This window comes from Barbatula barbatula (assembly GCF_947034865.1).
Source record: "Barbatula barbatula genome assembly, chromosome: 21".
In the NCBI taxonomy this organism is placed as follows: Eukaryota; Metazoa; Chordata; class Actinopteri; order Cypriniformes; family Nemacheilidae; genus Barbatula; species Barbatula barbatula.
Genome location: NC_136784.1, coordinates 8,892,595 through 8,908,037, shown reverse-complemented (window position 1 = coordinate 8,908,037; position 15,443 = coordinate 8,892,595). Strand labels below are relative to the sequence as shown.

Genomic DNA, 15,443 nt, shown 5'->3' with positions numbered 1-15,443 from the left:
CCGCAAATAAAAAGTACAGTATAATAGCAAAGTATGCATTATGATTGGATTATCATTTCCAAATATTTTCAATTGCTGGCTGAACTCAACAATGGAATAAATTATATGAAAAAAATTAATTATAGGATGAATACACGGTCAATGAACGTAAAGTAAAAGTCTGATTTTAACATTTTCTCCATTCAAATATACAAATAAGTTAATATACAATAAATACACTTCTATTTCTTTTCTTTTTTTTCACACAGTTTATGGCCCTAAAAGTAAACTTGGATCTATTTACTTTGTACTTTATAATTAACATACATTCAAGTTGTTCATGTTCATCGTAATGTATATGCTTACATGTTTATAAATACTTTTGCAGACAAACATAATCGTGCGAACATATTAGTTTCTTTCATTAAAAAACTACAAATTCATTTTTTAAATGTTTTCATAACAAATAAAGGTATGAATGAACAATTAATAGCAGCCAATAAGAGCACAGTGCAGGGGGCGGTTAGGTTTAGAGTTGGACAAGGGGTTAGATGTGTTGTGTCTGGTTACATCTCAGTTCAAGGGTTGCATCCTTTGATGGATCCTTCATTTCACAGGAAAGAAGGACACATTTGCAGGTTGCATTTGAAGGAGCCTTAAAATTGGGACAGCCTTCATCACGCCACAGTGACATACAGTAATTTCCCTTTCAATGTGGCCTTCGGAGGTTGCAGCCTTTGAATTGGGATCTGTTTATACATATCACACACCACTTTAGATTCTTGTCTTCATTTGGAGCTCTGTTGCTACACCCTTCATGATGTACTTACAAGTGACCACTAGGAACTACAACAGTTTAAAATAGCAACAACAAATGATGTTGATTTTCTTCTAAAATAATATAATCATGTCATATGAGATGTCATGTACTTAATACGACCTTTACAACTTAGTTTGTAATTGTTGTATATGTTACAAAATAAACTCTTTACGGTGTGTGTGCGCAAAAGGAGAGGTTGTGAAAGATTCCCACTCTCCCCTCTGAATAACCCTTGTATAGCTCTGTCTACCTGCTGAACAAAGCTATGACTAAAAGGTTCATTTTGAACATTTAATTCCCATTTCTGCCAGTAGGGGTAAAAAGAGAGGTTGTGAAAGATTCCCACTTTCCCCCTCTATTGAATAACCCTGGTTGTATAGCTCTGTCTACCTGCTGAACAAAGCTATTACAAAAAGGTTCATTTTGATGGCAAAAACTATTACAAAAAGAAAGATATTTCTGAACGTGTTGTCCACTAATCGACCACTAGGTTAAAAAAATAAGCTGTGAAAGTTGTCCATTGTCCCCCACTTCAGAAACCGCGGTCAAGCCAGCCGCAGTTCGAAAATACACGGTCAAGCCAGCCGCAGTTTGATTAATTATGCGCGCATACTTCGTAAACTACGGTAATTTCTAGAAACACCGCTTTTAAAGCTTTATTTAAATGCAGATCGTCTGTGTGTCTCCTCAATATTATACATTGCGTTTTACGTTTAGAATTTCCGTAATTGAAGAACATTTTTATCAGAATGTTTGCTTATGCATGTTGTGAAAGCAATGTCTCCGTCTGCAACTTTTGTTTAACAGTTACTGTTACTGATATTTCCATCAAATAAAACGGGTTAAAATTGTTTTACCTGTAGCCTACTCCTGTGAAATTATTTTTTTTAATGTGTATCCTATAGTAAATGTGTTGTTGGTGTCTAAATGATTAGCTACAAAATGCAAATACATTATTTTAATACAGTAACATGAATTTGTACAAGTTTAACTGTGTAATGGCTTTTGAAAGCGTATTATAGAGTTTTGAAAAACCATGCTTTCATACTATAATGACTTATAACTAATGGTAATGGTTTACTGTAGCATTTGGGAAATTGTCATTGTCATTTATCCACTTTAAATGCCTATAGAAAAATGATTTCAAATAAGTTTCACAAACGGATGGTCTGTTCCTCTAGGGGGCATCCCACACTATATATACACCATAAATGGACTAATTTTACTGTAGCATTTCAGAGAAATTGTCATTTTTCCACTTTAAATGCCTATAGAAAGATGATTTCCAATAAGTTTCACAAACGGATGGTCGGATCCTGTAGGGGGCATCCCACACTATATGCACACCATATATGGACTCATTTTACTGTAGCATTTGGGAGAAATTGCGATTTCCCCAATTTAAATGCCTATAGAAACATGATTTCTAATAAGTTTCACAAACGGATGGTCGGACTCTGTAGGGGGCATCCCACACTATATACACAACATATATGGACTCATTTTACTGTAGCATATGGGAGAAATTGCGATTTCCCCAATTTAAATGCCTATAGAAACATGATTTCTAATAAGTTTCACAAACAGATGGTCTCTTCCTGTAGGGGGCATTCCACGCTATATGCACAAATAATTATTATTGTGACATTTTTTTTCAGCCCGTAACTAGTCGTAACAAATCGTCTAGCTTATTGAGGAATGGTGAGCTATGACTTTTATAAGCGATCAGGCGTAGGGGGTATGATAGGGGGGCAAAAACTCGCCCCAAAAATCCCATTGACTTAACTTTACGACAAATTTCGGCGGGTCGTAGCTCCGAGTGAGAATTTCGTTGAGATACATGCTGGTAACGACATTTGAAGAGGCTGGCAGGCCCTTTAAGAACATACCTCACAATGGGGTGTAAGTTGCACCCCTGGGGTGTAGGAGCCCCCCCAAAAAGCCCCACTGACTATAATGGATGCCCATATAAGGAGTTAAAATGTCCCGCATGATATAACTTAGCAGTACCAGGCAACGAATCAGCATCCCAGGAACTTCAAAAAGATATGAAGCCATGCCCATAGTAGCCATTTACATGGACTTAGCAACCGATCCTATAGACTTCCATTATAAATGGCCCACATTGATATCTTGTCCACACAGTGTCGTAGAGACAAGGGGGTGGTCTCATTTGACTCAGGCATTCAATTGGTCTGTCACAGGATCATTGTGGAGCTTTTAAGCCACGCCCATTGCAACCAAATAGGTTTACTTATTTTACAAGATGTATATCTCTGCATCAGAACATCGTAGAGACATGGGAGTTGGTTAATTTCACTTATACCTCAGAGTTTTATAAATTGTTTAATGCCAAGCCACGCCCATGGCAACCAAACAGCTTAGCTTAGCAACTGTTAGGGCCAATAGCAAAACCTTCATCTTTGCATCAGAACATCGTAGAGACATGGGGGTTGGCTGTTTCACTAGTGGTTTGAATGGTCATCCCCCTAGCCCAACACCAGCATTTTGCCACATTAGCACCACTTTACAATTTCTTCAGAGAATGTACCTTTCAGTTTATAATTAATGTGTCTATAACTTTTGAAGCAGAAAAATGACAATTTTGGCCATCCGTTTTTGAAACTTATTAAAAATCGTGTTTCTATAGGCATTTAAAGTGGAAAAATGACCATTTCTCCCAAATGTTACAGTAAAATGAGTCCATATATGGTGTGCATATAGTATGGGATGCCCCCTACAGAGTCCGACCATCCGTTTGTGAAACTTATTAGAAATCATGTTTCTATAGGCATTTAAATTGGAAAAATGATAATTTCTCCCAAATGTTACAGTAAAATGAGTCCATATATGGTGTGCATATACTGTGGGATGCCCCCTACAGGATCCGACCATCCGTTTGTGAAACTTATTGGAAATCATGTTTCTATAGGCATTTAAAGAGGAAAAATGACAATTTCTCCGAAATGCTACAGTAAAATTAGTCCATATATGGTGTGCATATAGTGTGGGATGCCCCCTACAGGATCCGACCATCCGTTTGTGAAACTTATTGGAAATCATGTTTCTATAGGCATTTAAGGTGGAAAAATGACAATTTCTCCCATATGCTACAGTAAAATTAGTCCATATATGGTGTGCATATAGTGCGGGATGCCCCCTACAGGAACCGACCATCCGTTTGTGAAACTTATTAGAAATCATGTTTCTATAGGCATTTAAAGTGGAAAAATGACAATTTCTCTGAAATGCTACAGTAAAATTAGTCCATATATGGTGTGCATATAGTGTGGGATGCCCCCTAGAGGAAGAGACCATCCGTTTGTGAAACTTATTGGAAATCATGTTTCTATAGGCATTTAAAGAGGAAAAATGACAATTTCTCCCATATGCTACAGTAAAATGAGTCTATATATGGTGTGCATATAGTGTGGCATGCCCGCTAGAGGAAGAGACCATCCGTTTGTGAAACTTATTGGAAATCATGTTTCTATAGGCATTTAAAGTGGAAAAATGACAATTTCTCCGAAATCCTACAGTAAAATGAGTCCATATATGGTGTATATATAGTGTGGGATGCCCCCTACAGGATCCGACCATCCGTTTGTGAAACTTATTAGAAATCATGTTTCTATAGGCATTTAAAGAGGAAAAATGACAATTTCTCCCATATGCTACAGTAAAATGAGTCCATATATGGTGTGCATATAGTGTGGGATGCCCCCTAGAGGAAGAGACCATCCGTTTGTGAAACTTATTGGAAATCATGTTTCTATAGGCATTTAAAGTGGAAAAATGACAATTTCTCCGAAATCCTACAGTAAAATGAGTCCATATATGGTGTATATATAGTGTGGGATGCCCCCTACAGGATCCGACCATCCGTTTGTGAAACTTATTAGAAATCATGTTTCTATAGGCATTTAAAGAGGAAAAATGACAATTTCTCCCAAATGCCACAGTAAAATGAGGCCATATATGGTGTGCATATAGTGTGGGATGCCCCTTACAGGAACCGACCATCCGTTTGTGAAACTTATTAGAAATCGTGTATTAAAACCACTAAACTTGTTTTGAACAAATAAAAATCATGTTCATTGTCGTAGGAGTATAGATATTAGACAAATAATTGAATTGGATAAACTGTTTTATATGCAGGACAAAGGTCTATAATAATAGGCTAGTTTTAGACGGAGACATTGTTTTTGCAATAAAGTAGACCTACTTTAGCTTACAGAAATTATAATGCAAACATTCGGGAAAAAATACATAAATTACTACAAAAACGACATATTCTAAACGTAAAACGCAATGTATAATATTGAGGAGACACACAGACGATCTGCATTTAAATAAAGCTTTAAAAGCGGTGTTTCTAGAAATTACCGTAGTTTACGAAGTATGCGCGCATAATTAATCAAACTGCGGCTGGCTTGACCGTGTATTTTCGAACTGCGGCTGGCTTGACCGCGGTTTACAGAACGACTGGTCTCATGTCTCTATGCTCTGTAACTAAAGGGCTGTAACAAATATGAACCACCAGGGCTGTATGAAACGATTAACTTGTGCGGATGCACTTTCAGCAAAGAGAGAGCTCTCTCTGCTTAATGCACATTGCGACGGCTTTTGCGGTGCAGTGTTTATCATATCGAGCGAAAACAATATAAGAAGGTTGTGAAAGATTAGCTTGTCCTTTTAGCTGTAATATTATTAAGATTCTTGAAGGGCACGTCGTTTTGGGTTAGCGTTTGATCGCTGAATGATTCGGGAATATCCTTCCTTGTTTTTCCCAATCCGACTAAGTTGCGTTGCTTTTCATATTTCACACAAGTTCCTGCCTCAGAGGCAGACAAATGACTCTTGCCGTTAAGCGTATTAAAACATGGAGACGATATAATTTTTGATATATATATATTTGTTAATAATGTTCATTAAGTATACATTTGTTCATTCGTCCTACAGGTTGAGCAAATGAATGAGATGATGATCAACCCGACGACAAAAGGTGCACATTTGGAGTGACATGCAATGTGACAAACTCAGCAAACTGGATCTAGGCGATGACTTACATTGTAAGTCATACATGATGACATTGAATTGTCAACGTGGCACGTCCTATTTTATAAACATGAAGCAATGAGTGGAACAATAGACCTACAAATACCACAAGTATAACGCTTTAGTTCAAATATGTTTAGTTGGAAACTACTTCTATGTCCGATATGGTTATTTTTATAATGAATATAGTCAGTATAAAACATGTATTTGTTGAAAAAAGTCCTTAAACAATCATTGTATTCTTGTATTATTGGTTTGGCCAGCTGACGTTCCAGCACTGTCCAACCAACTGAAATGCTGAAAATCCGTTTACGATTAATGTTTAAACCATTTCACAATCTTTTATGACATCAAATGTTTTGTGTTCTATTAGCTACATTTCAGATTATTCTCTCAACTGGCCCTGGACCTTTTTTCAACACAATTAAAGCCAAACCAGAATATCTTGCTGTGCAAGGTGCATGCCTGACGAACAGCAGATTTAAACGTTGGTATTCTTCACCCTGTAGGGAAGGACGGGTGTAGTTTTAAACTATCAGCTAATTCTCTTTGCCAAACAAATAATTTCGGGTGTGTACGCTACTCCTCGTAAAGTCTCGTAAAGAAACAAGCAGTCAACCCGTACCGAGGCTTGAGCCTGATCAGGTAAGATTTATTTCCGTCTACTGCATCGACAAAGACTCACCCCCTAAAAGATGGAATATAGAAAATAAAGAAGAAAAACGACTACCTCGGACATTATCATTTGTTTACGAGTTCATCAGTTCAAAGAGTTTTAAAACATAAAAGGGAAGTTATCCAGACAGGTGAATATGCAGAAGACTGAGCCAGCCGCAGCGCTAGGAGCAGCATCGGAAAGCGCTCAGTCCGCCGTTCCCGCGACCGCAGCTATTGAAGCAGACGCGGGAAGCGGGGACGCGCTGCACCGCTCTGCCCCCGTCAGCTCCGCCGCAGCTCGTCTGTCTGCCTGTTGTCATGGAGGAGCCAAGATGGCGGTCCTGGCCTATAGCCTGGGCAAACGGGAAATAAATCAGTATTTCAACATCAAAAATGCAAAATTGCTGGCTTCCGCCGCCGTCATCTTTCTCACGGTGTTTCACGCGGCTTCTCGACATTACGGAGGTGAGTGTTTTGAAGCGCTGCGAGGAAACGCACTGTGTGTTTGTATTAGCATTGGCGCTAGCGCTAGCGCTGTCAATCGTGCAATGTTTTCAAACAGCATGCGTGTGTGTTCGCCTGTCATGCTAGTAAACAGCCCACGAAAACTGAAGTGAACTATGACCGCTGTTATCTGTCAAACCTGGGGTCAACGTCAGATGAAAGCCGCTGCTGTCACCCATGTCGGTTAAAGCGTTTAATCAGAGCTGCATTTGTTGAAAGTGACTTCGCCTTTTTGGTATTTCCAGTTGACGTTACGCTTAATTCGTACAGAATTGCTCATTGTGCATAACTTTTAATAAAAGCTGGAAATGATTCTGCTTGGTTAAATGTGGACTGCGTGGCATTCAGTGCAAATGCAAAGCAAATGGTTACCTATGCATGCACGTACATAAAAGAGCTTACTTGGACGGTGTTGTCTTAAGAATCTGCATTAAGAGTATTGGCACTGACATTGAATATTTTCATATGTACGTATTTAAGTCACACTAAATATTGAGCGCTTTTTTCAGGGAGTGACACGTGTGACTGGCTTTTATCCAGTGGACGCTTTTTAGGTGACAATGTATGGCAGCCCAACGGCTGCATGTTGCACAAGTACAAAAGCAAGTAAGTCGTGCTGTGATTGTGAATATACACTAATGACAAATGTGGATGTTAGAACGTGGGCTGCAATGTTGTTTTGTTCTTATTGTGTTTCAGTGAAGCTAAGGTATGTCTTGGAGAGAAGAGAATAGCGTTTGTAGGAGACTCAAGAGTGCGTCAGCTCTTCTACTCGTTTGTCAAGATGATAAACCCTGAGGTGAAAGAAGATGGGAACAAGGTTTGTTGTTGCTCAATTCAGTAAGCCTTCTATTGGTTAATTGTTTAAATATTGTGGAGGCTGACAGGATATCAGAATTTCACAACCAGTAATTGTGGCCAAAAGAATGAATGATAACAATATTATCACAATATCTGTTGAAACAGTTTTTTTTTACTATATCTAATTTACAATTATGATGATCATTATTATCATATGTAGCTTATTAATATATCTGTATAGTATAATGATTATTATTTAATGTTGGTGTTTATTTAAAATCTATATTTATAGACCACTTTGCAAGATGTAAACGCTGGTCCAGAAGCACCTCTGGTGTTAGTTTTCATTTATTTAATACTAATATATATATATATATTTAAAATTGTACATATATAAACAAATCTGAAAGATATTTGACATTTTAAATCTGTTAAAAATATTCTGTTGGTTGTATTTTGTTCAAACGTTAGTGTAACAGGAAGTTCTTCTGGACCAGCGTTGTTTACGTCATGAGAAGAGGTCTTTCTTTACATTATTTTTTTTTGCTGTTTTCTTTTGCATTGATCTGGATAATGTTGTAGTTCTGTATTGATATTGATATCTCTTGTCCACCAGCATGAGAACATCCCCTTTGTAAATGATGAATTCACTGTGGTGAGTTATAGTTTGTTGTGTCTCGTGCAGATATACACATCAAATAATAAACACTGGCTATAGATTGTGTGGATCAGATTTCTTCTTCTAAATCACACAGTGGACACTTGATCCAAAAGATAAGATTTGAAAATCAATTTGTATTTGTGTACAGTCTGAACAAAGCCACTGTGCGGAAATCAGTAAATTTTTATTGTGTTTACGTATAGGACTTTCTTTGGTATGCTGAAGTGAACAATTCCTTAAAAGAGCAGTTGATGTCATGGGCAGAGGTAAAGAAATCAAACCATACTACATAAAAAAACTGCCAGGTTACTGTATTTATTCAAAGGCTGAAGGTTTTATCATCTCTCTCTTTTTTAATAGGGATCTACTCCCATGCCTCATGCAATTATCCTGGGCGCTGCTACAGTGAGTCAACATTGTCTTAGCAGTTATAATAAGTGAGGCTTCTATTGATCAGATCTATTCAAATGATTTTTATGTCAACAGTGGTCGATCAAGTTGCACAATGGCAACAACGAGGCACTCCTACAATACAAGGCAAACCTGACGGCTATATCAGACACACTGGACAAACTAACCGAACACAGTGAAGTCTATTGGGTGCTTCAAGGTAAGGAAATCTGAGACTCCTTTAAGCAAAACAATTATGACTTCACTTTCCTGTTTCGTCTTTGTTGTTTTTTCTAGATCCTGTTTACGAGCAACTGCTAAGCGATAGTCGAAAGATGATCACGAACGAACAGATAAATCTGTACAACGAGGCTGCAGTTAGTACTCTGAATAACAGCAAAAAGAAGGTCAAGTTTCTAGAAGCCTCCAGGCAGGCTGCCATGGAGACCATTTCCCAGTCAGTCGATGGTCTGCACCTCCCTGAGAGCACGAGAGATGTTGTAAGTCACCTGTGGAGATGTTACTATTATAGATTACATTTTAATGCTTTTCAGCAAAAACTTATTTTGCTCACTTTTCAGGGCGCCATGATACTGATGAACTCGATGTGCAATAAGATTCTCAAGCCCATCGATGGCTCTTGCTGCCAGAATGCTCCTCCCCTGAGCGTCATTCAGAAGCTCACTGCTGTTCTCTTCCTGGTATCCATCATCTGCCTTCTCATCCTGAGTTATAGCAGGCATCATAAGAGCAAGCCCATTACTGATGTGGAAAGCCTAGAAGAAAAGAAGCCTGCCATTGCTGCAATCCATCTCAACTCAAAGGGATCCTTACTGGCCATTTTGAAAATGAGCCTCATCATGCTGTACTTCTACCTGTGTGACAGGGCAGACATCTTTATGAAGGAACAGAAATTCTACACACATTCTACCTTTTTCATCCCTCTCATTTACATTTTCGTTCTGGGAATCTTCTACAATGAGAACAGCAGAGAGGTAATGCAGAATCTCGGGAAACTGTTAAAAGTTATGGTAGCATGAAAGATGCCATACAAATAGTAGTACTCACACAGATCTCGTCTCACTTTCCAGACAAAACTATTGAATAGAGAACAAACAGATGAATGGAAGGGCTGGATGCAGTTGGTTATCCTTATTTATCACATTTCTGGAGCCAGCGCCGTGCGTTCCGTCATAACTTTTTTCATTGCTTCAGTTTTGTAATGCATTGCATGGACTAAATTCCTATTATTTCTTTGTATTTTCTCAGTTTGTTCCTGTTTACATGCATGTTCGTGTCCTGGTGGCAGCATATCTCTTCCAAACAGGATATGGACACTTCTCATTCTTCTGGTTGAAGGGTGACTTTGGTCTATACAGAGTCTGTCAGGTATTTGTTGCTACAAATACATTTTCTGATATACACAGATTTCTGATTAAACTTTTAATTGAACTCTTTCATTATTAATAAATTAGAGGATTTTTATTATTTGTTAGTTTATAAATTGAACGGTGTAACATTGATAATGGATTCTCTCTGTTTGACTTTTAGGTTCTCTTCAGACTCAACTTTCTTGTGGTGGTGCTGTGTCTAGTTATGGACAGGCCCTACCAGTTTTATTACTTTGTGCCTCTGGTCACCTATTGGTTTGTTGTTATTTATGCCACAATGGCACTGTGGCCACAGATTCTTCACAAAAAAGCCAATGGTAAGTGACACTTGTTACAGTTGGATTTCTAAACCCTAGGACACACAATTTTCAAAGTGTAACCATGGGAGAACATAGTCTGAAAGTATTTTTGTGTCTATTTAATTATTTGAACAAGACAAAAAAATCTAGAGGACTATCAATATCATCAGCAGGAACTGTGATATATTATAAAAATCCTACAAGACAAGATCTTTTTTTTTAGACTACACTTTTCACGTGTTGGCTCGATCGAGTGCCTTAAAATTATTGTAATGACACCACACAAAGTATATTTTTTCAATTACAGGTAGTGCGTTCTGGAATCTGGCACTTTTGTTAAAACTTCTGGGTTTACTTCTTTTCATTTGCTTATTTGCATTCTCGCAGGTTAGTTTCAGTCACATAAGTTTAAAACAGCAGATTGATTTGAATAAGCATCACATGTATTTTTTTTGCATATCCTGCAGGAACTCTTTGAGGGCGTTTTCTCTGTGTGGCCTATTTCAAAGCTCTTTGAGCTGCAGGGCAACATCCACGAGTGGTGGTTCAGGTGGAAACTGGACAGATTTGTATGTGAAACGTCCTTTTCCCTTCATATCCATTCTGAAGAATTCCCTAGTTCTTTTAATAATGTGATTCCTGGTTTATTCTTGTGTCTTTGAACCTTAGGCAGTGATCAATGGAATGCTCTTTGCCTTCATATATCTGCTTCTGCAGAAGTGTCAAGTACTATCTGAAGGCAAAGGAGAGCCTCTCTTCTCAACCAAGGTCTCCAACTGTCTGCTCTTCGTCTCTGTGGTGGCTTTTATAGTAAGACTTAACTCATCCTTTGACTGAAATATGTTTTGTAACATGACTTTAACAGTCGGCTCTTGCAGACTTATTCCATATGGGCCAGTGGTTGCAGAAATAAATCTGATTGTAATGAGATGCACCCTTACATTTCCGTGGTTCAGGCAAGTCGTCTTTGTTTATTCCTATGACATGCATGTGTAATGTTGTTCTCATGCAAGAAATATTAAACTTGATTATTAAACCATACATTCATGGGGTCTAAAAGGAAAGTGTAAAAGGGAATCTTTTAGCTGTATCCGTAGGCACACTAACCTTTATCAACATTCAAATAGTCATGAGACTATGAAAGTAATGCATTCCTTTCAATGGGCTTTTGTTTCTTTGTGTTGTGCCTGTAAGGCTGCTGACTTCCATGGTGCTTGTTCTGCCCACAGATTCTGGCTTTCATTTTGATCAGGAACATTCCTGGTTACACTCGCTCTTTGTACAGCTCATTCTTTGCTTGGTTCGGCAAAATATCTTTAGAGGTGAGACAAACCGTCAGTATATGTCCTTACATTTGGAAGCTTAATGGACAGTAAATGTGTTAAATACACAATCTTCTCTGTATCAGAAGCATATTCATAACATTTCATCTGTTAGCATGACACATAGCAGCCACATTCTAACTTGCTATATAAACGCACACACATATAAACTCCCATTTTTCAGCACCAATATATAAACCAAACTTGTTGAGAATGCGTTTAATTCTCTCTTAACAAAGTAACATTGTAGCTTTTATAACCTGCTTCCTGTTTTCTCTTCTAGCTCTTTATTTGCCAGTATCACATTTGGCTGGCAGCTGACACCAAGGGCATCCTGGTCCTTATTCCTGGAAATCCCACTCTGAACATTATTGTCAGCACATTCATCTTTGTCTGCGTAGCTCACGAGATCTCTCAGATCACAAATGACTTGGCACAGGTGGCCATTCCAAAAGAGAACGGGCCTCTGCTGAAAAGACTGCTTGGAGCAGGAGTCTTTCTAGTGCTGGTCCTGGTTCTGTCCAAGAAAGAGTAATCCAGGAACTAAGGGCCGGTCTGAAAACCAGCGAATTTGTAGGAATTTAACGATCTCGGTGGTTTGTGTACAAAACTCAAGCGGAACAGAAGTCAAAGGTTCTGGAGCAGCAGTGGTGTGGGAAGTAAAGCTCAAACAGTCCTGTTCAACCAGGATTCTTTAACAGGATGTTTGAATAAGACAAGTTGCACCTGTGTGAAATGTCCTCATTGGGCAGATGAGATTAAATCAGTGCTCCGTCCTCTCTTCTTTCAAAGCTTTGAGATGTGTATATTATGGACAGTATTTAATAATTTAAGGCTACTTTATACTGGGATGTGTGTGTTTGTTTTCACTGTTTTTGTGTCCCTTTGTTTATTTTGGTCTACATGATGCCCATAACTGCAAAATGTGAAGGAGTAATACATTCCTGCCTCTCACCTTTGCTATGTACCATCATCTTGAAAATGAATTATTCAAGTACTATCACACCAGCAGCTTTATCATATAGGCGGGGGAATTACTTCTTTAGGAAAATGCAGTCACAAATTCCCCTATGGACTATTTAAATATGATCAACAGAGCAATGGTTTTCTTTCTACTGAAAAAAAATAATCCACTGCAGCCTAAAGTCCATTTCCCTACTGTCATAATAAACGGATGGTGGTGAATTTGTTCCACTGGGATTGCTAGTGACTATATAAATGTTAAATACACGATTTATGTATGGAAAGTGAAACAAACTAAAGGAATCAATAACCATGTACTGCTTTCATTACCAATTTTTTTCCAACAGTCAATGGTTTGCCCTTTCCGTCATTCATTTCATATGGATGTTAGGTCTAGATGTGAATGGTAGAATGTTAATTCTTAAATCAAGTAAAAGAAAACGTGCTTTGGTCTACACGTACAGATCATTCTGAATATTGGGGCCTATATTCTTTTTTACTTGCACTGAGCGGGGTGTTTTCCTGCAAACTTTAAGGCACTTGAGCCAGTGCAGTTACCACATGGGTTTACCTGATTCATATGAATTCGGTTTCATGTCTACAACCTCATCATTTATTGATTGGCGTGTGACTTTATATCCTCTCTTGTTGATGTTCAATATGATGTAATTTTTTAAAAATATTACAATTGCATTTTCCTGTAAATAGACCATGCATTATGTGCCATCTAGAGACATAAGACTAATGTATTGTTTGAGGCGTTATTCAGCCTTTTTATAGTGGTACTTAAAATGTATAAATACTGATATTGCGGCTGTAAAACTATTGACATTTTGACATGGTTTTAGAATAGAATGGCATTTTAAGATATTAGCCTCTTATGTACTTCGCCTATTGAATATAAACATGCCATTTGTTCTTTCTAAGCAAAGAAAAAGTTGTACAGATTAATATGACTCGTGCTATCAACTGACACACCCATCCAGCTGTAAATGTTTGGATTTTATTGTTTGAGGAACTCACTTTGTCTGTAATGTTAAATGAAATTATTTGTATAGTTTGTTTTATTTAAAGAAACCAGGGGGAGAATTTGTGTTAACATTTATTTTGTCCGAAAATGTGAAAATAATCTTCTTCATTTGGAAATGCATTCATCTGATTGTACAGTCATGGTTAATGATAAACCTATTCTCAATATGTCATTGCTATTCCTCTTCCTTTTTTTCCAAATACCTTAAAGTGGCAATTCGTAAGTTATTTTGAGTAAAAATGAACTAAAACCCATTGTTGAGCAAGTATATGAATGAACGGTGTTTAAAGCTGTGTCACTTGCTGGATTCACCACGGAAAGCTTGTAATAATGGTTTGTAATTTTTCCGTTTGGTCGTCTTTTCCAGAAATCCTTATTTGGTGTCATTCGTCTGCGTCATTTCGTCACATTCGTGAACAGAACGAAGAGAGCTCGGCACACTAAAGGATTATGCCGGAGTTTTTGATGCTGTCTCCTCAAATGTGCCCTTTATTTAGACACCAATAAAGAATTAACGCTAAACTTTGGTCCCTACCTAATGTTATTAATACCTATGTTGGTGGGAACTGTCTGTCTAATAACTCTAAAAATAGATGTATACATTTTTTTAATCTTTGCCCTATGTTCATTCATTTTGGAACCGATTCAAAGATTCTATTGTATGGAAAAGTTAACAAACAAAGTTAAGGAAGTATCATTTAAACTTACACATAGAATCTACCCCACAAAACATTTCCTTATGAAATTTAAAAAAGATATAGATACAAATTGCACTTTTGTAATAACTGCTTAGAACCCCTTGTGAAACCTTGTGGTTCACTTATACTGGTACTGCACACTTGTGAAATCTTTTTTGTGAAAATGTTTATGATTTTATTATAAAGAATGTTAATATACATTTAGTTTTATGCTGGAAACATATAGGCCTACTGTTTTGGCGTTTTGGAGAATCGTCAAAGAATTTACCATACTAGCAATTGTATTTATAAGATTAATTTGATCCTTTTGTTAGCAACATGTCATATACACAGGTGTATATTTTCTGGAAGACAACCCTGTTTTATTTCCTTTAAAAAAGAAATGGAACTTTATGTTCTAAACAATGGCACTGAAAACTCTAAAACGTTGTAATTTATTTCATCTCTTTTTGTAAACTCCCCCTGTTTGATTATGTAGCCTATATGTTTTGATACTATATTGCTGTTAATACGAAAATTACAAAATAAAAAACCGAAGAGGTGACAGAGGTTACGTTTTTTTTCTTGTAAACTTTTAGTATTATTTATTGCGGCGTTTACTACTTTTACTTTTAAACGCCAGATCAGATCTGGGGATTCATCAATTGTTTGGACCAAGAAATACGAACTGATAAGAGCTTGCAAAGGGGAAGCACTCGTGCGAAAACAAGAATTCATAATGACAGACATGAATTTATTTCTTCTGAACAGAACAGGTAACACATTTCAATAGATTAGCCTACACAAAATTTATTTGAACGGGATTATTATTATCTGGGGACCTCGTGTGATTTAGAAACGATCACCCCACATTTGTGTTTTATGAGGCGC

General features: G+C 37.4%; 1 protein-coding gene across 1 annotated transcript; it reads left to right on the top strand.

Annotated features, from left to right (window-relative positions):
* Nucleotides 1-6,228: 6,228 nt before the first annotated feature.
* On the top strand, nucleotides 6,229-14,121 carry casd1 (CAS1 domain containing 1). The gene is made up of 18 exons (XM_079485474.1): nucleotides 6,229-6,979; nucleotides 7,528-7,624; nucleotides 7,718-7,838; nucleotides 8,436-8,474; nucleotides 8,684-8,746; nucleotides 8,841-8,885; nucleotides 8,967-9,090; nucleotides 9,168-9,370; nucleotides 9,452-9,865; nucleotides 9,962-10,051; nucleotides 10,140-10,259; nucleotides 10,422-10,578; nucleotides 10,868-10,947; nucleotides 11,028-11,129; nucleotides 11,230-11,370; nucleotides 11,439-11,516; nucleotides 11,790-11,882; nucleotides 12,166-14,121. Exons 1-18 carry the CDS (start codon nucleotides 6,670-6,672, stop codon nucleotides 12,415-12,417), a joined length of 2,529 nt encoding a protein of 842 aa, XP_079341600.1. The 5' UTR covers nucleotides 6,229-6,669; the 3' UTR covers nucleotides 12,418-14,121.
* The last annotated feature ends 1,322 nt before the right edge of the window (nucleotides 14,122-15,443 follow it).